Source organism: Columba livia, chromosome 2 (genome assembly GCF_036013475.1).
Source record: "Columba livia isolate bColLiv1 breed racing homer chromosome 2, bColLiv1.pat.W.v2, whole genome shotgun sequence".
NCBI lineage: Eukaryota > Metazoa > Chordata > Aves > Columbiformes > Columbidae > Columba > Columba livia.
Genome location: NC_088603.1, coordinates 56,107,222 through 56,134,456, shown reverse-complemented (window position 1 = coordinate 56,134,456; position 27,235 = coordinate 56,107,222). Strand labels below are relative to the sequence as shown.

Below are 27,235 nucleotides of genomic sequence, written 5' to 3'. Positions count from 1 at the left end.
TTTCAAGAGGGAGAAATGGCATAGGACATTGAGGAAGATAATCTGTTATGGTACCTAAACACATCTATTAATTTAAGTGGTCAAAGCATTATACGTTTATCAATTTATTAATCAGTAAGACAAAATTTCAACCAGACAAAATTTCAGTGGAAGTGTTGCTAAACTCAACACATGCAAATGGTGCTTTACTGTGAATATAGTGTGAGTTAGTAATAGTATCATGAATGTTGCTTTGTATTTGTTTCTGCTGCAGTTTATCTGGGCAAATCACTTAACCTATGGACCACAGTTGAAACTTGCAAGTCCATTACATCCCTTTGTCCCAATTATTTTGTATATGGAGACCTGTCCTTTATTTTCTAGGCAGAGGTTAATTGAGAATTTGCTCCAAAAATGTTAACCACTAACAACCTCCCAACTCCAGTCAGTCTTCTAGTCACTGACTGAAGCTCTTAATTCCCTCTACCCTGCTGAGGCCTTGGACTGGTTGTCCTGCCCAGTGCAGACTTCTGGGGTGAGATGTAGTTCAAGCTAAATATCTGAATGCAAGCCAGCTACTAAGCCCCTAAGGCAGTCAATACCTATCTGCAGACAATGTGACTTCAGTCTGGAACATCCCAGTATTAACAGTGCTTAACCTGTTTCTGTGCTTTCCATTTCCTTCTGATTTTGCTGTAATGGCCATGGGGGACCTTCGCGGACAGTGGGTACAAAAGCGTTTCTGCCCCAGAACACACCGGCTCCAACCATTTGCCTAGGAAAGTAATTTCTGCAGTTTTAGTACTATCTAGTATTAAAGGGAGAGTTCAGAGCCTTGAAAGATAATAAGTAACACAAATAAACCACGTCCATGCTACTGTGCAGTCCACACACAATTCTTCAACTCCTGAATGCTTTGTTTGGGGGTAAGGGACATTGTTTATCTGATTAGAAAAACCTTGTATCTTATTCCAAAGTAAAGTAACATTTAACACTTTCAGTGAGTGCAATGAAGCAGGTGGAAGCTTTGAGAAACAATTCAGTGTGTAGCTTCCCAGAAATATTGTAAAAACTCCTATTTACTTAATTGATGAAGTGAAAAATTACTTTTTGGTCAATCATGTTGCTCCTGGATGGAAAAACAGTAAATGCTGAATTACCAGGCTATGAATATGCAATTTTAAATGAACTGCAGCAAATGATGTATGTTGCAGCATTTTTATGGCTGGGCTTCAAGTTGATCTATACAGGGATGGTAAATTAGGCTGCTGTGCCATCAGAGATGTCACTGGGACCATAACTCCTCTTTGACGAAGAAAATACAGTGCTAGGCTTAAAGAGTGCTGCTTTTTTTTCACATTAAGTTGTGTCAGCATTCCCCAGGCTCAGAAGCAGATCCTCTTTGGAGCAATGAAGTCAGTCACATCCCATTTGTGCTCCTGCCTTGTGTTGTTACGGGCCTTCATGTCTAAAAACGTACATTTTCATAGATAATCCATTGCTGATGTTCATTTGAATCTTTTCAGGACTCCACGCCCTCACTCTTCCTGTATTGTGCACTGAAAATATTCACCAACTTGACTGGTAAAGCTAGACTCAAATCACACATATTTCTTGTCATATACTTGCCGTGACACACTTTACTGAATTAACTATGACCTTGTCTCTCTGATAGATTAACAGGATAAAAAAAATACATCTCCTAGGTATCAGGCATCCCATTAATAATACAGCTGATTTCTTGTACACTTTAATACATGATTATTTATTATAAGCTTGTTGATTACATCTGGAAGCTGAATATCTGAGAATGGGCTGCGTTCTCATGAAAGATGCTGGGTCAGTCACTGTGGCAAATGAAATCCAAAATAGTGTGCTCCTCAGCTGTCTCCCTAGGGGTTTTTAAAAGATAACTAAACTCAGTCTGCCAGGCTAGATAATCTTTAACCTCTGCTGATGTACCTAAGGCTCCAGCTGGCAGCGCTGCTCCATCCAGCACACAGAGCTATTAAGGTAAGCACAAAAATACCCAGTTCTACCTATTTTGTATAATATTCTACAAGTACCTGTCTCTGTTTGTACAAATGCTGAAGGCTGTAGCTGGCTGTGAAAACAGTTCTTGATTGATTCAGTGAGGTAAACTACTTAAAAAAGCGCATGGTGCTATTCCACCTTGCAGCATACGTATGCCATTGAGTAACACTGTTCCTTTTACTCAAGTTTTACTCTCCTGCTGTGGTTTTTGTTACAGCCCCTCCTAACTGACAACCTAGGACTCAGTTTAAAAAGCAGGTATCAAAAGAAAAAAGTATGGAGTACAAGGATCAACTATCCGAGTAGTTTATCTTTCACCAACCCAAAAATAAAACCTTTGAAAGAAAAAAAATCCATAGTCTACCCTGGTGTAAGAGGCAGGCGCTGCACTTCCCATATGTTTCTCTTCTGAGAGCTCTGGCCTCTGTCCTGTTTGATGCATCCATGTTGACAGTCCTTAGCTGTAAGTTTTTATACTACAGTAAATCTACCTTTTTCTCCTCACAAATACAAGTTAGGAGCAGATACAGGCAGCGGAAGTGTTTGCTTTGCATTTTGGGGACATTTCAGAGTGGGTTCCTGCCCTCCCACTCTCTCCATCTATCCCATCAGCTCTGCACATGCAATTTGCACTGTGGTCAGTGTTATTCCAGCAGAGGAAACCTGGACGAATTAAGTGAATTGTCAGGAAAGAAATGCAATTTGGATCATTAGTTGATGTTTTACCGCCCTGTGCTACCAACCGCTCTGTAATCTCATGCCAGGTACAGTGGATTGGTGGTGTCTTTGATGTTAACCCTAATCACCACACCGCACAGAGATAGTTCTGATTTGAGGTGGATTCATCATTGACAAAAATCCTGGGAAGCTGTTTTTAGTACACCAAGAGAATCCTTCCAACCCCACAAGTAAGTGAAATTTCTGTCATCATTTCCTATGACGCTTGCTGGGATTTCATGAGATGCAGATAAGCACTTGAAGATAATTTAAATTCAAGTACATGCTTGAGAAAATTGTTATTTATAAAAATGAAAGGACTGTTTTTCCTATGTGCTGCCACTTTGAATGACCCAGAATTATTTACACTGCATTACTGGAAATATCACTGTGATCTTAGCTGGGGATTGTGTCTCCATCCTTTTCTTCATCTTCCATAATCACTGTTTGCTTTTCTTCTGTAAGCAGCTTAGTTCCTTAGAAACGGAAAGACACACACACACACAAGAAAAAAAAGAAGAGAGAGAGAGAGAGTAAAGGAGTTGATTTAAAATATTACTTCTTTAGAAAATATCAGCATAAGAAGAATCTTTCCATTCTAATTTATTGATCCTAGTGTAGTTTTCCAACATCATGGGAGTTACTTCGCATTTATTTTGGCACATCGGTCTCCTCATATTTAACAAACTAGAACTGTATCACTGCATTTTTAGCTAAATTTATCAGACACTCTTAAAACTAGTGTATTTCTGCTATCTGTGAAAAGAGACACTGAAGTTTCATCTGGGAACCTGTTTGTTAAAAGGGTTTGGGAAGGTAGTAAAGGGAAAGAGCTTGCATGATGAAATAAATGCTCTGATTAATCTTTGTGACTGAGTCAGTTTATGTGAACATGTGTATGCTTGCTTGTTTTCTATATGTATACAGCAATATTACTTAGATTTTGCAAATGCAGATGAAAAAAGAGACAAATGTTAGAATGCCCACATGCCAAGTGCCATCCCCATTGAAGTGATATAGTACCAATAAATTGCAAAAGCAACTGTTTTAGGATCAATGTTAAAACACTCCAGTATATTACTAAAGGCTTTGAGCCAGTATACGAGGTAATGAAGTTTGGGATCTTAACAAGCTTTCAAGCCTAGCCATCCTAGAAGATAAACAAGATGTCATCCCCATCATGAAAGCACTGAAGAACATTATGCCATGAAATTGGAAGGAATTTGATTTCACAGTTTGAGCACACCGTGTGGATTCCGGAAACCTTTTCATCAGCTGTAGGTATGCTATGTGAAAGCATCTTTCCATGTACAAGTGTTACCTTCTTCCAAAGTCCTTCTCTACCATATTCCAAAGTCCTTCTCTATTATATGGAGAGGTTTTGGATCATACCTTCCACAAGTATCTGCCTCTTCCCTCTTCTCTCTGTCCCTCTTTCTCTCTTTTCTGTCTCCCATACTTAAAACATTAAGTCCACCCCTTACAAATCTTGAGGCTTTTATGCAATACCAAGATATTGCAGTTACTGTAACTGCTCTCTTTATTAGAAATTATATAAATTGAGAGAAGAGAGGACAATGCATTAGACAGAAAATGTTCTTGATCTCTATTTTAACATATTGTGTTGGTTTTGCCTGTTCCCAGTAGAGAGCAAATGACCTGTAAGATGTATTTTATGGCCACATTCCTTGGTGTGAAGGTTAACATAGTCTAAAAACAGTATGAGGGTTACCATTGGGTCGAGATCAATGAAATCTGTCCCTAATTCGGTCTCCTGCTGTTTACTCTCAGTCTGCACTAACCAGCTGAGCTGTTCTGTCAAACCAACCTGTTTTGCTTTCCTCTGCATCGAAAGCCCTCTCACAGAGAAGGCTTTCAGTCTTGACGAGCTCTGAAAATAGAGCAATACCACACAGGAAGATTTTCTTCAACTTTGGAACCTTTTCAAGAGGGGATGAATTAATGAAAATAGTAACCTATACTGCCCTTAATTTAGGTTAGCTCCTGCTTAATTTATATGTAGGTCTTGTGAACTACCTGGCTTCAGAGGGACCATGAGATAAACAGAAAGGCATGAATGAATATTATTTTGAAACACAAAGGACTCCATTTGTTCAAGCACTAACTACCATTGTTATCTGCAAAGAACTATGCCATTTTATGGAGATGGATATAAATGTTCCCCACTCAGACTTCTGTTCATATAGACAACTTAAGCAAATACCATTTTTTTCCCTGTTGTCTTTGTGGTGTGTTGTTGATGTTGTTGCTGTTGTGGTTGTTTTTAAGGGGAGGGTGAGGTTTTTATTGCTGTTATTTTTTTCTTCATGGGGCATTTGAGGAATGAGGAAAGCAGCTAAATTATGCTTAAAGTGTGAAGCTACAATGAAGCTACAATGGGTCATTTGATGAGAGCTAACCTGTCTTTTGGATAAATTCAGGCATACAGAATCAGGAATGTCAGCTAAATAAAGCTGTGCTGTGCTTTGTGATAGCATTTCGTATTTTAAATATGAAGTGATGAAGGAAAAGTTTATGTGATGCTGATAGCTTGATTATAGCATACAAACTAGCATTTATAGAGCAGATGCTAGAGACAGCTGGAAGGTAGCAGCCAAGCAGAGGTCCATGGCTCTTAGCTGGACCCACATCAGTGGCATGCCAGACGCTTGCCACAGTCCATAGCAAGATGATGCATCATCAGCAATGAATCACTTTTGTGACTGATGAACGCCTAAGGTTTCCAGCAGAGTTCAGGATTCAGAGCTCCAAGGAGGATGTAGCCTAGAGCTGCAGGTCTTTCCAGACCATGGATCACCAGCAGCCTCAAGGACAAGCATGTGCCTTAAAATCAGACTTCTAATGCGTAACAGTGGAAAGAGGATACAAATGGGATGTCTTGGCTAGAATTTTTTCTGTAACACAAAGGTTTTTTCTCTTTGATATAATGCCATTGATCACTTGTGGGAAAAGTGTGCTTTACTGAATGTGGTTTGGAAATTCTGGGTTTAAAGGATGGAGCAGGACTAGGAGCTGGGGAACATTTGTGAGTCAGACTTTCTCTGTTTACCATTTAAGTAAATCACTTAGCCTTCCTGCAATATTTAGCTAGAGACTAGGACCTCAAAAGCTCACAAAGACATGAGAGCTTCTGTTAGGAAGCTCAAACAGAGGCAGATGTTGGATTAAATCAGCCATTTGCCAGATGCCACCTAGATCCAAGCCACTCCTCCTGAGTTGTAAATCAGAAAACCACCAAGATGGCACCGATTTCCCTTGACTGCCTACAGACAACTCCTGCAGCTGGATTGGAAGAGTGTTGGAGTATTCCAGTCACATCCCTTGCACTGGAAAAGGGAAAGAGGTGGCATTAAACTGCTATACTTCTCCTAAATCACTCAGATTTTTCACTGGGGGGCTTGATGTTATCCTAAAGGAGCTACCTTAACTAATTTTCTAGGGCATGAGGGAGAATCGGGGTTTGAAACTCTGTTTTTACTAGTTATCTCTGATCTGATTAAGAAACCCTAAGGAGCCACGTTCCCATATTTACAGATGTGTTTGCATTCTTGCTCAAACCCACAGGCCTGAAGTGCTCTCAGAAATACTTCAGTTAATCAAATATATTGCTAAGTGGGGATGGCAATAGAGTGTCCCAGAGCTGGGTATGGGCTTTGAATCAGATTCAAATCATTTACCATCATGTGAGAGGAAAAAATCCTAAACATTAGAAGTGTGATTATATTTTGTCTCCTGGTCTAACCCCTTCAGAAAGCTGGCTGACTGAAGGGGAACTGGCCATTGGTGGAGACCTCTGCTCATGGCTCATTTGTACACACATGGTACAATGCTATTTGTGCCACTTCAGTAGGAATTTGAAGGCTGAATACATTCAGGAGTCAGATGCTTGTAGGGGAGAGCTTTGTGATGCCCAGGCTTAGACATTTAAGCTGGCTAAGGACTGATTTCTTTAGTCTCCTTCTGCAGACAACAGGTAGCCATGGGTTCCTGCAGACAGTAACATTTAGAGATCCTAATTTAGCAGCTCCCTCGGATGTTTGCAAGGTGTAAATCTTATTCTACTTCTCACTTGGATCATGTGCCATCCTGTAGATATATGAATTTTCATCACTTGTTATGGTCTGTTTGACTTTCTTTTATTTGCGATAGAAAATCTCTCTGGCCACCCGAGAAGAACCATCCTAGAGTGCTCATAACCAGCTGGTCAAAATAGAGAGAGATAACACAGCTGCTATTTTATCTACATTTGCAATAAAGCTATTTGTGTGGACAGCTGCTTGAAAAGATAATCTAGTAATTAAGCTCTGTTACTACAAACAATTACATGGAGTTTTTTTGAACTGGCATCTGAAAGTGGTGTTTGGGAGGGATCTAAAGGGAAAATGTTAGAAATGGGGACAATCCTCATTAACAGATCGCAAGGGATACACACAGCACTGAATGTGCCGCTTACAGTAGCAGTGCTAATAAGAGGGATACAGGGACCAAAAGGCTGGTCTATATGTATTTAGCACACAGAGCCCTGCCGGGGCTTCTCAGGTCTCCAAGTCTATAATTCAGGTTCTATTTTGCACAGCAGTTCCGCAAGAGCGCCGTTTGTTTGTGCTCTGTCTGCTACCTGATGGGATAACCCTGAAAGTAAACAGGTAGTAAATATTGGACTAGCCCACAGCCACAATGAGTCAATTTTTCATAGCAAGTCATAGAGCCACCGCTGGCAAATTCCAACCAGCTGAACGCTGCATGTTGGTATGTATCTTGAAAAGGAAATATGTATCCTTAGAGTAGGGAGGGAAGGAACTTCAGGCATTCAAACCCATCCTGTGCCACTTGTATGGACAGAAGTCTGCCACAGGTCAGTCATTGGAAAATGCACCCAGAATACACGATCTGGAAAAGTTGTCTGCAGGGAGAGGCAGCATCTAGCAGGCTGCTCTGAATCCATGCTGAGTGCTGGAAGGTGGCATCACCAGTAGGCAAGAAATTGTCATCAGGGGTATAATTGCAAATAGCTGAAAAATGCATTAGTTTTTATCATTCCACAACAGCAAATGCACACAGTTTGAATTTTGTCACATGTTTGAAGGTCACTGTGCTTTTCTTTTTTGTGGTCTTCCATTTTTGTTTTTGATGACCAAATCATTTGGGGATCATAACATGTTTCTGTTACCATGTAACTTGTATTAGCTTCTTTTCACTTTGAAAATTATTAAAGGTTAAAGAGGAAGTCTTCATGGGAGGTGGGAGGTAAAGTCCCTTACAATGATTCTTATTCCTCCCTTAAGTGCCTGCTTGAGCTAGTTAAATCTAAGGTCAAAACAGGAAGTAGTGACTAGATGCTAATCCAACCACAGTGTTGTTGAGACAGGTCAAGAAAATAATTAACCCCTGCTACATCTTCTTAACTGGCAGTTACATTTAAATCAAACGAGTCAAGTCTCTCAGCTTCACTGTCACATATTTCACCTTTGATTTCTATCAAACATGTTCCACTTTCAGATTCTCCTTCTCTGTGTGTACCCTGAAGTGCAAAGGATACAAAGCATCTTCAAAAGTGCTACAAATGGCCAAAGGTAACTTTTTTTGGGAGTGTTTTTAAACTCATCTTTTCTCCAAGGACCATAGGAAGGGTTGGCTTCAAGTATAATACACCAGACTAATATTTATTACCAATGGTCTGATAAATTTTGTCTCTGCATCTGTTTCTGAATCGATCCCTAAAAGAGTACGATCGTTTCCCACCTAATTTATTTGTTATGTGACATGTCAGGTAATTTCCTCCAGCAATTATATAAGCAGTTCATTATCAGTGCTCTATAATAAATATTTTGAAGTGGAGCATTTGCAGTTGGGCTCAGAAGTTGTATGATAAATTTCATTTCTGCCAGCAAATGATTGGACCAGGTTTCCAGTGACTCACAGCAGCTCTGATGCCACAAGCCATTGGGACTATTGAGTTCAATGAGCAAATAAAAAATGTGCTTTCCTTAGGCAGATCAATATTCAAGGCACTAGTATTCACCATGTTTGCTGCTGTGATCCTGCAGACTTAAGTCATACTCCTCTCTGCTTTTGAGAGCCCCATACTGATTACATGAAAAAAAATCTTACATGTGTTTAAGTCATTTATGAAGGCTCAGATTCACAAAGAAAGGAGATGTCTACAAATACAGGTGCCTATTTGGATTGATGAAGCTGTTTGCACACCTTATAATTATTAGGTGTACTGGAAATTCAAGGTGGAAGCTCAGGTCCTTGAGGTACTAAGCTGCTATTGTTTAGTCACTCAGCAACAAAGTATCTGTCTCAAGACCTCTTAATCTAGTGTGCCTCACTGCTCAGTAGTGCCAGCCCACTGCAGAACTGGTTGATACAAGAGATTTCTAAAGGAACAGTGTTTTCCAGTTTTGACACTAGTTTTGAATATGGGGTTTGTTTGTTTCTTTTTCATTCATTCGTTCGTTCATTCATTTTTTGTTCCATCCCATGATCTAGAAAGGGCCAGAGCATAGCGTGCAAACTTACACTATTTCCTGCAGCTTTAGCTAGCATTAGTAACTAACATTTACAGTGCTTCACATCTTCCAAGATGTTCAGAAGTATTGATGAATTGAGGCTCTTCTGTGGTAGAGGAATATAGGAAACTCAACAAACGAAGGGTCTTAGGACCAAAACATGGCTGGCTCACTTCAAGAAAATTAGCTGCTGCACTGCGTATTATGCCAGAAGCACAGAACTGTCTTTAAGGTGCTGTTAATGATTCATCATAGCTTGGTTTTCTCAGTGCATGCCAGGGACTGTGGAGTTAAGAGGAGATTAATCAGGTCAGGTTTACTCCAGGTTGTTTGAGGCAGTGTGAGCTATGTTAGTGCTGGTGACCTAAAACTTTGTATGTGCTCAGTTTGAAAAGCAGGGTAGTAGTTGGCCCTTCACAAAAGTAGGATCATGTTTCCAAGAGATGATCAAGTGACTTTGTGTCTTCTCTTATGTCCCCTTCCCTTCTATCCCAAAAGCATGAGTAGGGAATAAGGAAAAGACTTTCCATGAGCCTCAACTGGTATTATATACCTTGACCAAGTAGGTCCAGTTCAGCAGGAACTGCTAAGTACACTGGGCAGAACAACCTCCTTCCAGCCTCCTCCCAAGCATACCTCTGACAGTAGCCACATTTTGCTTCCTCTTTGGAGCACCTTTACCTAAGTTTCTTACCTATTATCAAGGGTGGAATGTGTATTGCAGGTGTATCTTTTCGCCTGGGCTTTTTCTGCTCCAGTCCGGTGATCTGAGAGCCTGGACTCACTCTCTCTCTCTGTGGCTTCTCTGTGATACCATATCTTTTCAGCAGGTTATCAGAAAAGTCTGAAAGTATGTCTGTAGGTAAGAAAAGAAAAAAAAAAAAAAAAAGAAAAGAAAAAACCCAAGCACTTTAGCCTTGTTCACATGGAAGAAATTTGCACCTGTGTAACTTTCCCAATGACTACTCTGAAGTAAGGCTGCATGAGTGGATGATCAGTTCTGCACGGTGTACCTACTCTTCAGGTTCTACAGTGGTATATGTCTCCAAGTCAGTTATATCCTACAGGCTTTAGACAATGATGTTATCAGGCCACCTGGTTTCTAGTTGTACTTAATGGACTAAACTGCAGCCCGTCAGAAATCATGGTAAAGATGTGTGCAGTCTTCTATTCCAGAAACTTAGACATCTTGTCAAAGTAGTTTAATCATACAGGTAGTCAAGCTTCTGCATGTGAGCATTTTGACCACACAGAAATGGCCTATTTAAACTAGTGAAGCTCTGCTTTTTCTTATGATATGGCTACTGTGGGCACAAAATGCACCTCTCCAGCCTCTGAGCCGCTCTTCCTTAAAAGAGAATTGCTGAGGAGCAGATACATGTGAGAGGTGAATGAAGTTAAACATCCATATCTGGATTACAAACACTGGAAAATCCCAGCTGGTTGTTTTTGACTTGGTGAATTTTTGTGGGTACGCAGGGGACCATGCAAGTAGTTACAGGCTAACTCCTCTGTGTATGTGCAGCAAGGGAAGAACTAAATGCAGCAGATAAAAGAGCACAGCTCTCTCCCCAGAGAGCACAACAAGGAGTGCTTGTTAGCAGAGAGAAGTGACAAACATTTATTCCTGCTGATGGTCTTGGAAGATCGTCAGGTTTCAGTGGCAGTCGCCTGCTCATTCTTCCCTTCCCCGGGTTGGTGGCATTTGGCTCTTGAACCTCAGAGGTCTGTAGATGCACAGCAGCAGGGAGCATCCTACAAGGAGCCTTGTGTTGCTTCAGTGGTTTCTGGCTTCCCGAAACACCAGCCTTTTGCCAGAGTCCCCATAAACTCAAGAGTCCTGTGATTTCTAGGGGGAGCAACCCGCAGCTGACTCATGTCCCTCTCCCATCTCCCCCCAGCCTTACTCCTGTTCAGCCTCCCTTTCAGTGCTGGGTACAAATCGCATGAGAAAGTGCAGGGGCTGAGCTGGATCCTCTTTGATTTTGGACCAGATCTAATCTGGGCATCTAGCATAGAATCACAGAATCATTTTGGTTGGAAGAGACCCTCAAGATCACTGAGTCTAACCATTAACCTAACTCAAGCACTAAACCGTATCCCTAAGAACCTCATCTACACATCTTTTAAACACCTCCAGGGATGGTGACCCCACCACTTCCCTGGAAAGCCTGTTCCAGTGTGTCACAACTCTTTTTGTGAAGATCTTTTTTCCTAATACCCAATCTAAACCTGCCTTGGCACAACTTGAGGCCATTTCTTCTCATCCTATCACTTGCTACTTGGGAGAAGAGACCAACACCCTCCATGCTACAACCTCCTTTCAGGTAGTTATAGACAGGTCTTCCCTCAGCCTCCTTTTCCCCAGGCTGAACAGCCCCAGTTCCCTCAGCTGCTCCTTATCAGACTTGTGCTCTAGAACCTTCACCAGCTTTGTTGCCCTTCTCTGAACTCTCAGCAGGTACAGATAAGCACACATAATTATTCATGTAAAGGCATTAAGACTACAAGCTCCAAGGGAACATGTGTTTCAGGAACACGTATCCACTCACCTTGGTATTCCCAGACCCTGTGAGAAAATCCTTCATCTAACAGGGAATGCCTTTGAGAAATTCGGCCTCTCTGTTTGCCTGCTTTCCCAGGTGCACATGGCGTGGACCTGTGTTCTTGCCCACCTCCAAGGGGACATAAGTGAATAAAGGTCTCTGGACCTTTGCGCAGATTCAAGCCCCTCAGCTGATCTGGGATTTCAAAGTCAAGAGATGTATTTCTCACCTGTTAGGGGTGGTGGGGTGTGTAAAGCCGGTGTGTCTTTTCTCCTTGGCTTTTTTTGCTCCTGTTCAGTGTTTTGGGAAGCCTGGATGGTTTTACCTTTTCTTGGTTTCTTTTTGAGGTCACAGCTCTTAATCAGCTGCTCTGAAAGATCATCTGGGGGAAAAAAAAAATGGATATATACTGAAACTGAAGGGAAATAATAAACCAGATGGTGAAAAGAAAAGCTTGAATAATACTTCTTTCATTCAAATAGATTAAAATGTCCGTGGATAAACATCTCTTAAACAGTCAGTACAAAAGGCCTCTGTGCCATACTACGTGGGAGTCAAGTGACTTAGGTGGTACTTCTGCTTTGGAGGTGGTAGACATAAAGCAGAGGGTGAGGGCTGTGGGCAGCTGTGTTCCATGGCATAGGGAAGCCTTCACCCTCAAGTACAGAGGTTCCATGGCCACCCCTGTTTCATCCAGCACTAACCGCGCGGGCTGTTTTCAAGAGTTACAAGGGCATTTCTGTGAAGGAAAGATTTATATGTGTTGGTTCAGCCTGAGGTATTGCTAAACTGAGCCAGTATATTGTTCCTTTCAAGAGCTGGCTTTATTTCCAGGGCCGCTGAGCAGAAGGTATTCTCTTTTGATTTACATAACATTACAACAGATTTTTGGTTTTCTCTCAAAACAAGCCTTCACTCAGATGATCCGGGTGGTTTTTCTGTAAGGATCTGCATTTCTGGGTGCTTATGCAAGCAGAAAATATTTATTTTAGCCTGTCATTAGTATCATCATGCAAACCAATGCTTCAGTTTCTTAATAGCTTCTTGTTTGGCTTCAGCAGGGTCCCCTACCCCCACCCAGCCCCTGATTGCAGGCTTGGGTATAACAGGACTTTGTTCCAGGCTCTGTCAGTCCCTTTGAGGCAGCCGTATGTCTGCAAGCCTGCAAGTAAACATGGGAAAGACAACCTCCAGGTGAAGTCATTGGAAGATGTGAGGTCTTTTGCTGGCCCTCACAGGCTTTCTGCATGGCCCTAATGAGCTCATTTAACCTTCTACTACCTCAGTTTCCTGACTGCAGGATGGTATGTGCTCTGTACTTATTTAAATTAGTAATTTTATGGAACAATTATGTTTGGTATGCCAGTAATTGTAGAAGTGATGCCCTTGGCTGGAAATGCCTTGTGGCAGAGGCAGAACTAGATTATCTTCCTTGCAGACTAGGTAAAGAAAACAAAGTTTATAAAATTGTGCCTGCCTGCAGTAAGACTTTTTTTTTTTTCTTTTTGATAAGCAAGTGAAATTGCATTTGTGTTTCGTTATTGTCATCACAAGGGTAACAACAAATAAATGGATTTTTGTTTCTGGGTTGCTAAATCTTCATGACAATTTTGAAAGGCAGGAGTGAAGTAATAGCATTTGAAGCAGAGGCAAAGACCATGAATATGCAGAAATCGCATCTGTCTAGTATGAAGTCTGGTATTTAGGAGTGTAGTGGAGCAAAGATGCCTCTGGTACTCTCGGTGAAAAAATGATGTATGAAAGAGGTTCAAGAGATGAAACAGGTTGGCAATGAAGGAGAAAAAGTATTTAGAAAGTCACCCCAGTGGAGGAAAAAGAAGTGTTTGAAATATTTTACTGAAGTTGTACGTGGAAAAATGTTTAGGGAAGGTTCATCTATGTCCTAGCTTCCAGTTATTGTGCTATAAGCAAAGAAACTACTCTACTTTTTCTACCAGGGAAAAGAACAGTGACTGTTTCCTTTCTCCTCTTAAATTTTGCTCTAGAGCTTCAGCTAATATGTGGGAAAAATACTCTGCCTTTCCATCTGGCATCAGAAGTGTCAGCAGAAGGTGCAATCTATTGGGTTTCATGAGGGCTCAGTTGTTTTCCTTGAGGGGAAAAACAGACACTGGACAGGACCTGACGCCGTGAAGACATCATCTCTCTAATTACTACAATGACATCATCTAATAACACTTACCTAAATGGTTACAGTGTGAATCTCGCTTGTCCAGTCTGTCTTCTGGGATATCAAGTGGTTGAACACATTCTGTTGACATCATCAAAACGGGTTTTTCCCCACCTTTGAAACTACTACACACACAAAAAAAAGGCAGCATGACATAAAAAAGACATATTGGTGTTACATATCCACTTGCTAGCCATATCATGAGAAATTCTTGTCTTCCAGCTGCTCTCTGTCAGGCAGTCACTGGCCTAATTTTGCTCACACATGCTAAGAGATGCATTTATCCACTGCCTTGGTTACACATGCAATACCCCATCTTTTCTACCTACCTTCCTGTAAATAACCCACACTAGCACGGGAAATGCATTGGCTCTGCAGAAGAATACAGACTTTGATCATACAGAAAGTGCTATCACATACACTATATAAATGCTGGGAAATAGAATGTTTTGTTCTGGTTTTCTGCTCCATTTTTTTTCAGCTGTAAACTAAGGCTCATATTTGGCGTTTATCGTATAATACAGCTTTAATTATGAATGCTGTTGAGTCAGTCTTACAAGTCCAGTTCTTCTAAGAGAGCTTGGGTATCACTGAATACCCAGGTATGAGTGCTGAAAGGTTGCCAGTGCCCACAGGTGCCCAAGCCAGCATGAAGTGGAGTTATCACCTTGGTAAGGATGTGGGTGCCTGTTTCACAAAGGTGTTTAAGTGCCCGTGCTCTGTAGGTCTCACTGGATTGCTGTTTTGGCTGGTTTTATTCCCCTTTATTCACCACTGCAGGTGGTCCTGGAGCCCAGCATAATACCTGAGCTCCCCCAGCATCCCCCAAGCTCTGTCACCCTGGGGCCATCACAGGAAGAAGGAAATTATACCCTTTTTTACTGCTGATTGTTTAGCAGAAACCTTTCAAAATGACACAGCAATATTAAAGGAAAAAACTTCAACCTGAAGATGGGATCTGAGCAATCTGGATATCTCCCCTCAGCCAGCAACAGCTGTTGTAGTCTCTTATAACCTCTGTTCTCTGTTTTTGGGGAACAAGAACAGACTGTGACTGCCTCATAGGGAAGAGGAAGGCAATGAGGAAGATAAAAAAACAAACCACAACACGAGACAACATGAATAGTAAAAGAAAGGAGGAACTGGGAAAAACAGAGAAATATAGGGGAGGTGGAGAAGAAAAGGTAAATAAAGAGAAAGGTGAAAGAAAAGGCAGCTGGAGAAAATCAGTTGAAAGGTGGATAGGAAAATAGGAAACTGTACTGGGGTTGTTTGTTTTAATCTTGCTGGAGGTAATTACTTATTTATCTGTAAATTGCAGTGGTTGTTAACAAGAAACAGAACAGTAGGGGAGTTAACCTCATTTCTATGACTAAACTTGCATCTATAAAAGAACAATTAATCCTCAAGCAAAATCCAGTCGCATAAATATTTGCCAAACAAAATATGAAAGGTCACACTTATAATCGTGCACTGAGGTAATTCTTCAGGGGATGGAAAAACTCCAGGGACTTCAAAGTAATCGAAGCAACACTGGCGGACAGTAATAAAGGTCAGGAACACTGACTCATAAAGTTCATATGGGATTAACTCCTATACTCTTCAGTATTCAAAATTCACAAAAAATTGTAAAATTCTATGTATTTATAAATACTTTACTGAATCAGGCGTGGATAAGGGCTTTGACCTCCTGCTGTTCACTGCAGAGCTGTCCCTGTCCAGCCTCGCATCTGTACTAAAGGATTTTACTACCTGGAGACTTTGCTTGCATTTACAGAAAAAAATAATCTTCCACTTGGAAAGACGCTGCATAAAGAAATCTTTGAATGCACCTTAGCATGGTATGCTTGTTCTGTTTATCCACTGTATAAATAAGCTATACCCATGGCTTAAAATGGAGCAGTCATAATTTAATTTAAAACAACAAATTATTATCTGACCATATGAAGGCTCACACTGCATTTTGTGATTTGAGAGTGGTTTTTTTTTCCTTCAGTGCCGTTTGATTTTTATTGGATTTGATTAAGGCACACTGACTAAATATTATGATTGCAAGGAAAATGCTCTTTTCTGAAGGGTACTCTGTTTAGAAAGTTTTCAGTAAAATCAGTGATACCATTTAAGACACTATGGACTTGTTTTGAACAGGTTTTGAGGCAAAAGAGCTGAGAATAGATAGTAAAATTTAAATGTAAATTTGGTAGTCAATTATACAGACTGGAAATTCTTTATAAAATATTATTAACTTTTCTTTGATTTTCACCTAATAAAAAATAAGCATTGTAAACACTTAATGTAGGACTGGTATATGCAGATTACGAGAGACTTCCTTAATGATTTTTTCTTAATAGCGTTGTTTGAAAAAATAGTATTCTAAAATAAATCTCTTAGATCTGTCTTCACATTTTCATAGTCACAGATGCCAAGCCCCTGGCATCTTCAGTGCTTTAAAATATGGCTTTACAGCCTAGATTCTGACACCTTCCCCTTTTTAAAAAAATAAGTTTGCCCTGCAGCCAGCATTGCCTAGCTTACAAAAGTGTTTCCACACTGCACATTGTGACAGGCTGTGTGACAAAAGAATAAAAAGAGAAAGATTACTAAAAGGTATCTTGGGTGTATATATATTGCATATGATATGCGAAACTGTGAGTGCTGTTACATCCTGTCGCTGTGCATCACACACAGAGCTTTTGTTCAAAGGCAAGGTGATGTATGTGAGCATTATAGTGGTGCTTTCCCAAACCACTAAAATCATTTCCCACCACTAAAGAAACAGATTCCCCAGTGCTGTTTCACATGGGAAGGAAGACTCTGTTACGGGGACTGTATGAAGTCATTAAATGTGTTTACAAATGCAAGCACATTCTCGGATTTTTCCTGTGTTAAGTGCAACTCTTTTCCTAGCAGCCTCCTGTTGGAGCGAAATAAGGACTCAGCAAAACAAGTCGATTCAATGTGAATCACGCTAAAGCCATTTATTACAGAAATAAGTCTCCTTATATACGTAACTATATTCTAATCACGCGTCCACGCTCCAATTCGCTAAATGAGTATCATGGGCTGTCCATGCACTGGAGTCTCACTGATGATACGTCCGATGATTCACGCCACGCCAGGACCCTGGTGATTGTGGAACGCCCCTCTTTCTCACAGCAGATTCTGATCTCAGCTTCTCGAAGAGGCCTTGAGATTCCTTTGAGCCTGACTAATTCAGCAACAAATCTTTATCTATCAAAACCCCTCCACAGCCTCCATGCAAGCATGGTTTGTGCTCTCTGCTGCTGTCAGTCACCTTGGAAGGTAATGCTTGCTATTTACGTGATGGACCAAGTTGGGTTTTTTTCTTGCACTCTGTGATATCTCTTGACATAATGAGCCCCATTCATCCTTTGTGCAACTGTAGTGGTTACAGTGGAGCTCTAAATCACACTCAGCAGGAGACACTTCCTGAAATGGATATAGATTTTTCCATATTCAATAGTGATTTAACCTGAGAATTTGGTACAGTGCGGCTAGGCTGTACCACCCCCCTGCAGAGCCTAAAGGAGTCACCTGGAGTCTCTTTTGGGAAAAGACAGAGCTGATAGAGACACCTTAAATGCTTCCATACAGGTAGAGGCAAGTTCTAGCTTTGCCTACATGGTTTTTGCATTTGCTACTTGTAAAAGTGTTTGACATTCAATAGGATTGGCTCTGCTTACAGACAGAGAAGAGCAAGGAATGACAAGGCAGACTGAAAAGTGCAGGTACAACTAGAAGCTACTTCAGTCTCATGTGGACTAGTCCTCATGCTAAGTCACTGTCATATAACAGCAGGACTCAGTGGTAGGAGATGCCAGTTCAGATAGCAAATATCTGAACTTTTCACTTTCTAGATATCACCTTTGGTACTGATGGATTTCAAGGTAGTTTAAAGCACACTCTAATACTTGTTAACTTTTTCCATAATTCTCAGTTGCTGCATAGGCTTGGTTAAAATGCCTGGATAAAGCTATTCACAGAAAACAGATGTACAGCTCTTACCACTCAATAAAATAGTCTTAAAACACATAGATTCATCCAAATAATAGAATCTTTGCTTAAATTGTTGGGCTTCATCAAGAAGTCCATCCTGTTCTATTCTTGCATTAGGTAAAAATATTTTGCCTAGAGATGGACAAAGAGGTTAGTTTTGGTTTCCCATTTTAATGTGCATTTGGTTTAATGTAGATATTTGTCTCAAATAATCAGGCTAGTGTTTAGGGATTATTCAGCACAGCTACTCTCACATATTTCTACCAAAATAATGTGAATATTTTGAGGCCATCTGATCATGTGACATTTAAACCAACTTGAAATGAAATCTCATGAGAGAAATCTATCTTGAAAGGTAGAAAACTAAAGCTTTGAGAACAAAACTAAAGAGCTGGACTTTTTTAATTTGATCCTGAACCAGGCACAGAAATGGCTTTGTATTAGGGGAAAGTTAAACCTGTGCTTCTTGCCTGCTCTCAGGATTTAAACGATTGTAGGTGCTATGCAGCTACATGGAAATTAGGTACCTATATATATTTGTATCCAGCCTCAAGGCACAACACAGTTCTCAAATAACTTATCGGTAGGCATTCATTCTTACCTATAAGATGGAGAAGTGAATTTCTGATCTGCAATTCTTATCCAAGTTTACAGGGGCTAAATGGGCATCGATGTCCGTAGTCCTTTCCATTGTACATTAAGGGCATGACTTGTGAGACACACATGTCATTCCCTTGTATGCTGAATACTTAGAATTTTTGAACTGGCCCTTTGTAAGGTCTGTGCTTGTGAGGACTTCGGTATTCCATGTGGTGTTGTCCACAAGCATGTGGGTTGTTTAGTTTTTTCTTTTCTTTCAAGGGAATGTTTTGCTTCCACAATTGACAAAATCCCCAAGAAAAAACATGCACTATATTGCAGGACATGCATAATCATAAAAAAACAAGCAAACAAAAAAAAAAGAACACCAACATTGGTATGTTGACAAGAATCCTACATAAATAACTGTACTCTTGAGAGCATCCTTGTTGGATGGCAGCAGGCGGTTTAAGTTCAGTAAGTTGGGGGTTTTTTGTAGGTTAATAATAATGTTGCTGCAGAAGCCTGTATGACACTATATACCTATCTTCTTCTGGATCCAGAGCACTTCATAAGAATATTTGCTTGCCATGGACAACATGATATCATTCTGGGAGCAGTCAGATCACTGCAGTGCAAGACTACATACTCCTTGTCAAAGGGGTGGGGGAAATTGTGTCTCGCTCCTTGCTTTTCTTCTAATGGCATTTGCTGCAAGGGGTCTGAAAAGCTAAAATAGATTATGGGCAGCCTGGGGTGAATTATCCTCCTGGTATAAACTTGTCCTATCCCTTGTTTGAGTCCAGCTTTCTGGTTTCAGGAAGAAGGCAATTTTGAGAGCAGAAACAGAGGCAACTGGGGCTCTGGGGTGGGACAGCACGCACACATGCTTGTCTGCAAGCCTGTACACATGGGCCTGGCCTTGCTGCTGCTGATGCACTTGACAATTGGAAATGGGAACAAGTGGGAATGTCCTACAGTGTGCTTCTCTGTGCAGACATGAGGCAGAGGCTGGGCTGTAACAGATACAGCACAGCTTGAACTGAGGGCAGCGCTTCACTACCCTGCCCAAAGAGCTGCTCAGGCATCAGGATTTGCCCTCTGAGACTGATGCATCTCCTCCCATATCCTCTATGACATCCCCTCCATGACAGATTTTGATTTTTTTGTTGTTGTTTTTAATTGGTTTGCCCCTCTCTGTCTGGTTGCAATAAACACACAAGCAAAGAGGGATGGGCAGGCTCCCAGCAACCTTACCTGCTCTACTCTTCCCTCCCTAAACCTACATGGGAGGCAAAGACAGACCTGTCCTTCCTTCTGTCGCATATCCTTATTTGCACAAAGTAATTTACAAAGGTGTAAAGAAGGAATAAGATACTATCATCCACATGTAGTCATGTTGCATCCCTCTTCCCACCACAGAGCTCATCTGAAACATCTCAAGGGCCAAGGGGAATGGTACCACACCTTACTGTGTTCAGCTCCTTCTGCCTGCACTCAGCAGGCAACCCTGGGTCCTTGAGCAGACAACAGGCACTTTTACTTATACCCCAGTCCTATCCCAGCCCCTTTACAATGAATTTCTGGGAAAATCTCGTGAACAAAGCTTGTGAACAACTTGTCTGCTGCAGTCAGAGTGGGAAATACATGCCCTAAAAATAGATTCTGGTTGTTTCTGCTTTACATTCCAAACTTTTCATTGCACATTTCAGTACGCATTTAACATTACTGCATTGGAGCAATGTTTTCCAGGGTACAGAAAATGGCCCCATGCTGTTCAACAGAGTTTCTTCTTCAATTATTTGGGCACTAGGCTCCAGGCATTATTGTCAGATTTTTATTTTTTTAAAGCATACTTCAAACTTTTAAGGAAACAGATATTTGGAAGCCTGATCCAGGTGCCTCCCTCCACACAAAACTTTTGCTACTAATCGTGTGGATGCAGAAATCCCGTGGAATTGTCTGGGAGCAGCTTCCTCTCTCACACAGTGCACTTCTGGGGGCTACTTCAAAACCCTGGTTGGGCTGTGGACTGACTCCCACGACCTTCCATAAACTTGTCAAAAAAAACCAAAACAAAACAACACACAAACAAAAAACCCCAACCAACTGAAAAAACTCCAGCAAAACAAAACAAAGCACAAAAAATAAACAAGAAGTACACTTTGATTGATGGGAAAAGAATGTAAGACACATTTGCACACATCCTGATCAGAAAGTTTTTGTCTTTGGAGATAATAAAAAATAGAAAGTCTCTCTTATTTATTTAATTGAGGTACAAACTAACCCTCCCACATGCCAACTCTTCGTAGTGAGATCAAAAGCCCTGATACCCGTTCCCACTCTGCTGGCTTGTATTATCTGCTTGTGAATGGTCCCAGCAGCTAAAGTTAGTTGAAGCAGTTTTCTCCAAAGCACTCTCGTCCCCATGACCCCATCCCTGCATTCCCGCCTCAGTGCGATCACATCCCAGCTTTTCATGCGTGAGACCATCCCCAGCCCCCTCCTCCCCACAGAGTGGGGACCCTGGGCTTTCCCTTTCCTGCTGGTCCCCATGAGTGACATGAGTGATTTGCCTTGGTGGTGGTGGCTGTTAAAGAAGAAAAAAAAAAAAAAAAAAAAAAAAAAGAAGAAAAAAAAAAATAAGGCAGCCAGGCGGAGGGAAGGGTGTTGGGGTGTTGATGAAGTACTTACGAAGCGGTGTGAGGCGGTGGGGAGGGTGCGATTCGGCTGGAGCGGGACCTTTCCGGAGCTGGGGCTGCAGCTGATGCTCCCGCCTTATCTAGGGAGGCGCCGGAGCTGTCACTATGGCAACGCGGTGCTCAGGAGTCCTCCGGGGGGCTGGGGCAGAGCATCACCGTTCTGGAGCCGCGCCGGTGGCTTGTCACCCTGTTTCCTTCCTCTTCGCCGAGTTGCTGAGGCCGAAGACGAGGGAACAGGACGGGGGAGACCGGCGGCGCCTCAAGGCAAAGGCATCTTTGCCACCCAGTGACCCAGAGCCGCAGACGCTGCTGCTCTCAGAGAAGCAGGGAAGGATGCAAAAGCCTCGGCAAAGAGCCGAAGAGCGAGCTGCAGCCGCTGTGTCAAGAGGCGTGAGGAAAATGGCAAGGGGAGGGAGCGAGGCTGATGCCGTCTGGGACCCAGGGGAGAGCTGAGGATAAAAGTGGAGCAAACGAGGAGGCAGGGCACATGTCTAGGAGCAGCACCATAAGCATTAAAAGTGATGGACACAGTCTCCAGAGCTGAGGTTCAGCAATGACTGTGGTGTTTGTGTATGTATCTGGCCACAACTAGTTATACAAGCTTGGTATTTATGGGGCCAGGTAGGGAGTCTTCTGTGGCTGCTAGTTGTTTGCCAGTAGAGACCAGTCTCTCCTATTTTAGCCCATGCCTTTGGACGGAGCTGTTATTTCAACTGAGGGAAAAATATACAAATATGCCTGATGTTGGAAAAGCTCTGGGAGAAACACTCTACTCAGTGGTGGGACTGGACACTGCCCCTCTCTTAGTATTCATCTGCAACAAAAATGCCTTTGTCGATGTCCCTTTATTAAAACATCTCTAAAAACTGTGAATGCTCATAGTTGCAGTTATATCTCCTCCTCCTCTGTTCCCCCACTCCTCAGCAACTGAAATTCAACATCACTGACATGCACTGCATTCTTTAAATTAGCCAAGGTTTCTTTCATAAATAATATATTGTACAGGAGGCCCAAAGGGGCAAAGTGCTCATTCCCAGCCCGGCGAAGTGTGCAGCACCCTTGGATCCTGTTTGTTTCGGGTGTGGTTTTGCAAAGTGCCAAGCACATTAAATGCTCTAAAGACACCACCTGGAAGAACTGTGAGCTTTCCCCATCAATGTCTGTGGGAGACAAGCACGTTCACTACCTCACAGAGTTACGTGTGTTTAGATGTCTCAGAGACCCATTTTTTAAAAGCAAGCTCATAAATGCTTAAAACGCTCCTGAAAAAAAATGAGGCGTAGGCTCCTAAATACACTAAGATCTTTTTTTTGCAAGATTTCTAACTGAAGACAAACAAACACAAACTAAAACCAAACCAAACAAAAAAAAAACCCAGAACTCTTCCAGACTGCTCATAAAAGATGAGTTTCTCATTTCCCTATAACTTTGATTTTACTTTCAATGTTGTCAAGACCTCTCTGTTGCAGTGAATTTTAATTTTTAAAAAACCCCTCTATTTTTACACTGAAGTGACTTTTACTGAGAAAGACGAGTTATTTCATATTTTCCTATGAACTCAGAAAAATCAGAATGAGACCACTGAAAAACAGGCTGATGAAGCAAAACACTCAAATCAGAAATATATTTTTGAAAAATCAGCCCAGGATTGCCTTTTTACACCTTGTCCTGGTTGAAGAAGTCAGTCAGTCAGTCATTTATAGCACTGGGAAAATTCCTTGAGGATGAGAAAAATAATTTCTTGTTCTAGTCGCCAGATCCCCAGGATGCTTTGGGAATGTTACAGGACAGCTTTACTCATTAGGAAAGTGGTCTATCACACTCAGCAATGTCACACATTCGACCCTAGTCACCCCCTGTATTTGTCAGGTACCTTGACGCATTTTACTGTGGCAGCAGCTGTATGTCAGCCTTTCCAGAGGGGCTGTCACATTACCAGTGTGATGGAGGATTTACTCCTAAATCTGATCTTTTAAATGTTTACAGTTGTTGTCCTGTTTGTAAGAGGGTTGGGACTCCTTCCAGCTTTCTAATCCTTCCTGTTCACTTATTTCACAAACACAGCCTGGAAAATAGTCTGAGTCTGTAATAAATCTGCACTTTAACCCTATTCTCTTGTACACAAGTATTCCCATCAGCACTTGGGGAACTACGCATGTAATTAAAGATAAGCACATGTTTAAAAGTTTCCAGGCTAGTGCTTTGGAAGAGAGATGGGAAAGGAGAAGGCAATCTAACAGAAACCAGATAAATACACAAACACATGCACACACATATATGTACATATATGCATATAAAACATATATATACAAACACACACACATGTGTGTTGTATGTAGATACAGCTATTACCTTCTGATGCCTTTGTTATTTTTGTGTTTGTTTCTGGCTTGGTTTGTAATTCAAACATCAAATTTTCAAAAGCCCAAAGGGCAGTGAGAATTTGGTCTTCCTTTGATACTTTTTTTCCTGTTTGAACTTTCTTTTTCTATACCAAAAAGTTAGCTTACTGAAGCTTTTCAGCACAGCACAAGAAAGTGATTTCTTGAGAGATGCATGGTACCCCTTGATGTTATGTTTGCTGGTTGATAGTATTTCTACCGTTGGTTTTGCAATGCAAGCACAGCTGGCTTTTCCTTACTGTGGTAACCAGTAAAGATTATTTTCCAGCTGTAATTTTCCTCACAATGAACTCGTTTTGAATCTGGCCAAACTGAAGACCAAAATCAGATAGATTAAAAAATCAGATTATCGGTACCAAGAAGCTTGTTGTCCTAAAGATGACATAGTTGTCACTTCTGCATATTCCATATCTACTGCAGAAGACCATGAAAGGCATTAAAAACTAGTGTACAATGAAAGGTATATATGGCGATGTTTCACTGTGGTTCTGTGGGGGGTTGTATTCAACTCCTTACATTATGGTTTGTTCAGATTTGACTTTCAACCCCTGGCACTATTTTCCGATGAATTAAGAAGTGCTGATAAGGCGGAAGTGAAGGGTGATTTCATTTTAACAGGTTTTAGGCATCTGAAAACTGTTAATAATCCAGCCTCAAGCAGGTTCCCTATGCAGTAGCAGGTGGTTACATCTGAGATAACGTTTCCCTCAGATAAGCAAACTCGCGGCTCACACTATCCTGATGTGCTTAAGCCCAGCTTCAGCCTCTGCTGCTTATTTCTGTGTGAAAGCGTACTCCACAGTACAGAAAGTTTGGTCCAGGTTTATGCTAACTTCTAAGCCACTGCAAGCATGTGCATGCCGAAAGTCAATTTATACACAAAGAATTAAGGAACTGTATCTTTCAAGGACCAATTTATTCATTTAGTCACTTTCTAAGTGTTGGTGTAGGTATAAAACAGGCTATGGTTGATGAAATAAATTACCTTGCAGCCAGAGCAGTTCTACCAGTAGATCATTGTGCAGTGCTGTTTTTTTATCAGATTGCTTGAGGTACAGTCAACACTTGTCTTTGGTGGTTTCCCTATAAGTTGTGGAGGTTAGAAGTGCAATAGATTGAAACCCACATTCAATGAGCCTAACTTTTCAGACAAATTATTATAAACATCTACATTTTTTCCTTATATATAAGAGAATATGCATATAGGGGCGTAAGTTGCATTTATCACAGACTCAGACATATATATAGTTCATGTTTTTTAAACAGAAGGCGTACTTTAAGAAAATCATTGCCATGTCCTGAAAGGCAGCACATTTGTCCTGGGTCCAAGAGGGAAACCATCTGTGTTTGTTGTACTGCTGAGTGAAGTCTTTGAGGCTGGAGCAGTCTCTGAGGCTCAGAGCAGTCTGGGATTTGTATCTAACCTGACAGATGGCTCTCATGTGAACGTCCTTCCTGCTGCCCCTGCAAAGGTTAGGGGGATTATGAAGGAAACCTAAGAGGCTGGAAGAGAATAACCCCATTTAGAGTGGCAAAAGGAGTTTCTATGTCAAGAGTCGGAGAGTCATGCCAAGGCTCCTTGTGCAAAGCCAAGGGAAAAATGTATCACACTAAGTCGATATGAAACTGCCTGTAGATTAACATGTGCTTTTACATTTAGATAGATAATTTAACATTTTCTGTTGTGTCTAGTCTGTAACCAAGTCTTCCTGCTCTCTTCAGGAGGAGTGAGCCAGGAGGAAACAAGGAAAGAGAAGGATGTGCCTTGAAATGAGGGAGAAAAGTTTTCAAGTTCGGTGCTCCTAAGCACTCTGATCCACAGTTTTCATCTATCCTTATGTCAGGGGGCTTTGAGGGGGTTACTTTTAGGGAAAGACAGATGTATAAATCCAGCAGCTGGCAGATGGTAGTGGAAAACTATATTCCAGGGAGACTTGGAACAAAGCAGTAGCAGATGACCTCTGGCCCATGTAACTTGTGCATCTCCTTAAATGTGTCGCTCTTATGCAGCATGGAACAAGGTAGAAGCCAGGGTGGGGGTGAAAGCTGCCCTTTCTCTTTGAGAGAAGGCTTTCTCCTTCCCTTTCTGGGGATGTTAGATCTGTCATGTTGCTCCTTTTCCTGGAGCACCCACTGCCATTTCTCATCCTACCCTCTAACTTCTTACTCTGGTTATTTAGGTGCTGAATCCATGTTGCCCTGTGCACTGGCACACAGGATCTTTCTGCCAAAACACTGTGGCCTTGACAAGATTACAGCAATTCTAACTGTGCATCCAAGCATTATATTTTCAAATAACATCACAGCCCTCCTGCACTTACAGTTTAAAATATTAGACAGCTTCTAAAACACCGCTGTGTTTACTCTCCTTTCTAACACTCTCCATGCTGGCTGCTTTGTTTTACTAGACTGTGAACCTAGGAAGAAAACAACTTATCTGACTGGAAATTACATGCATGAGTGTGAGAAATGCCAGTGCCTGCAATGTGTGCTTATCTCTCAGATTAGAGATAGTGATTCACTAGCAAACTCCAGCTCTCTGGGCCTGTCCGTGCCTTGCAGCAGGATGGCAAAGAGACACAGACATCTGAGATGATTTCTGTGAACTTTCCTGACAAAGGATACTTCGGCATGTGTTATCCGTTGAATACAGGGGAATAAACTAGTCTTGATTGAAACCAGACCACAAGACTTCCAACCTGGGGCACGAAATAAAGAAGCAAGGAGCAGAGCAATTTGCATGGGAGGGTTTTCAAAGTAGTCAGGGAAGGTGAACACTGCCTCCTTTCAACTTCCCTGGGAATTTCTAGTTTGCTGCAACCACCTTGAAAAATCCCACTCACTCTCTATTCTTTGCACTTTAGCAACACCACAAGCTCTTTGTTAGTCACTGTCCTACTGGGTGCTCATCGCTGTGCTGACAAACTTCCAGTTTGTAGCTGGCTCAGGTCTTGAGGCAGGACATGAGCAGTATCTCTGACTTGTCCATCACTGCTCAGTCACTGGCAAGCTATGAGCTGCATCTCTGGCCTTAGCACCTCAGCTCTGCACGAAGAGTTAATAACGTATCTTCCCATATCCTGAGGACTTTTTTTTTTTAACTTTGCAAAGGAAGATAAATGTAATTTTTAGTACTTAGCGTCCTGAAAAAATCAGTAGATGATGAGAAATGGTAATAGATTAATGGATGCTGGCTAGAAAAGGCAGAGAATGAGAGTTCAAGGAAGCAGTGTTATACATGTCCTGTGTTTGCCACTTCATTCTGGGTGTCATAATTGACAAATGTCTAATGTAAGCCCTCGCCTAGTTAATTGGCTGGCCCCAGTCAGAGCCCTGATGGCCATCACGTGATGATGGCAGGCTGAGCACTCCAGTTTTCTTATCAGGATTTCCTCTTGAAGAAAGCAGTTTGGGTTTTTTTGTGGTTTTTCAATGCCTACAGAATATATATATTTGTGTGTGTTGTGAATTCTGTTTGGGTGCTTCTTTTGTTTAGTTGGGGTTTTTTGTTTGTTCGTTTTTCTTCGGCTTG

At 41.5% G+C, this 27,235-nt stretch overlaps 1 protein-coding gene across 1 annotated transcript; it reads right to left on the bottom strand.

Annotated features, from left to right (window-relative positions):
- Window positions 1-1,589: 1,589 nt before the first annotated feature.
- PPP1R17 (protein phosphatase 1 regulatory subunit 17) lies at window positions 1,590-22,071 on the bottom strand. The gene is made up of 5 exons (XM_005515719.3): window positions 21,294-22,071; window positions 14,016-14,128; window positions 12,042-12,194; window positions 9,961-10,122; window positions 1,590-3,206 (listed from the first exon to the last, which is right to left on the bottom strand). The coding sequence occupies exons 2-5, from the start codon at window positions 14,095-14,097 to the stop codon at window positions 3,127-3,129; spliced, it is 477 nt and encodes a 158-aa protein (XP_005515776.1). The 5' UTR covers window positions 14,098-14,128; window positions 21,294-22,071; the 3' UTR covers window positions 1,590-3,126.
- Between the last annotated feature and the right edge of the window lie 5,164 nt (window positions 22,072-27,235).

What these genes read in the sequence shown, in the direction of transcription:
- PPP1R17 (XM_005515719.3), bottom strand. Translation starts at nt 14,097, where the DNA reads ATGATGTCAACAGAATGTGTTCAACCACTTGATATCCCAGAAGACAGA. An exon ending in TTCACACTGTAACCATTTAG is followed by an intron (nt 12,195 to 14,015) that starts GTAAGTGTTATT and finishes TTTTTCCCCCAG; the next exon opens with ATGATCTTTCAGAGCAGCTG. An exon ending in CATTCCACCCTTGATAATAG is followed by an intron (nt 3,207 to 9,960) that starts GTAAGAAACTTA and finishes TCCGTTTCTAAG; the next exon opens with GAACTAAGCTGCTTACAGAA.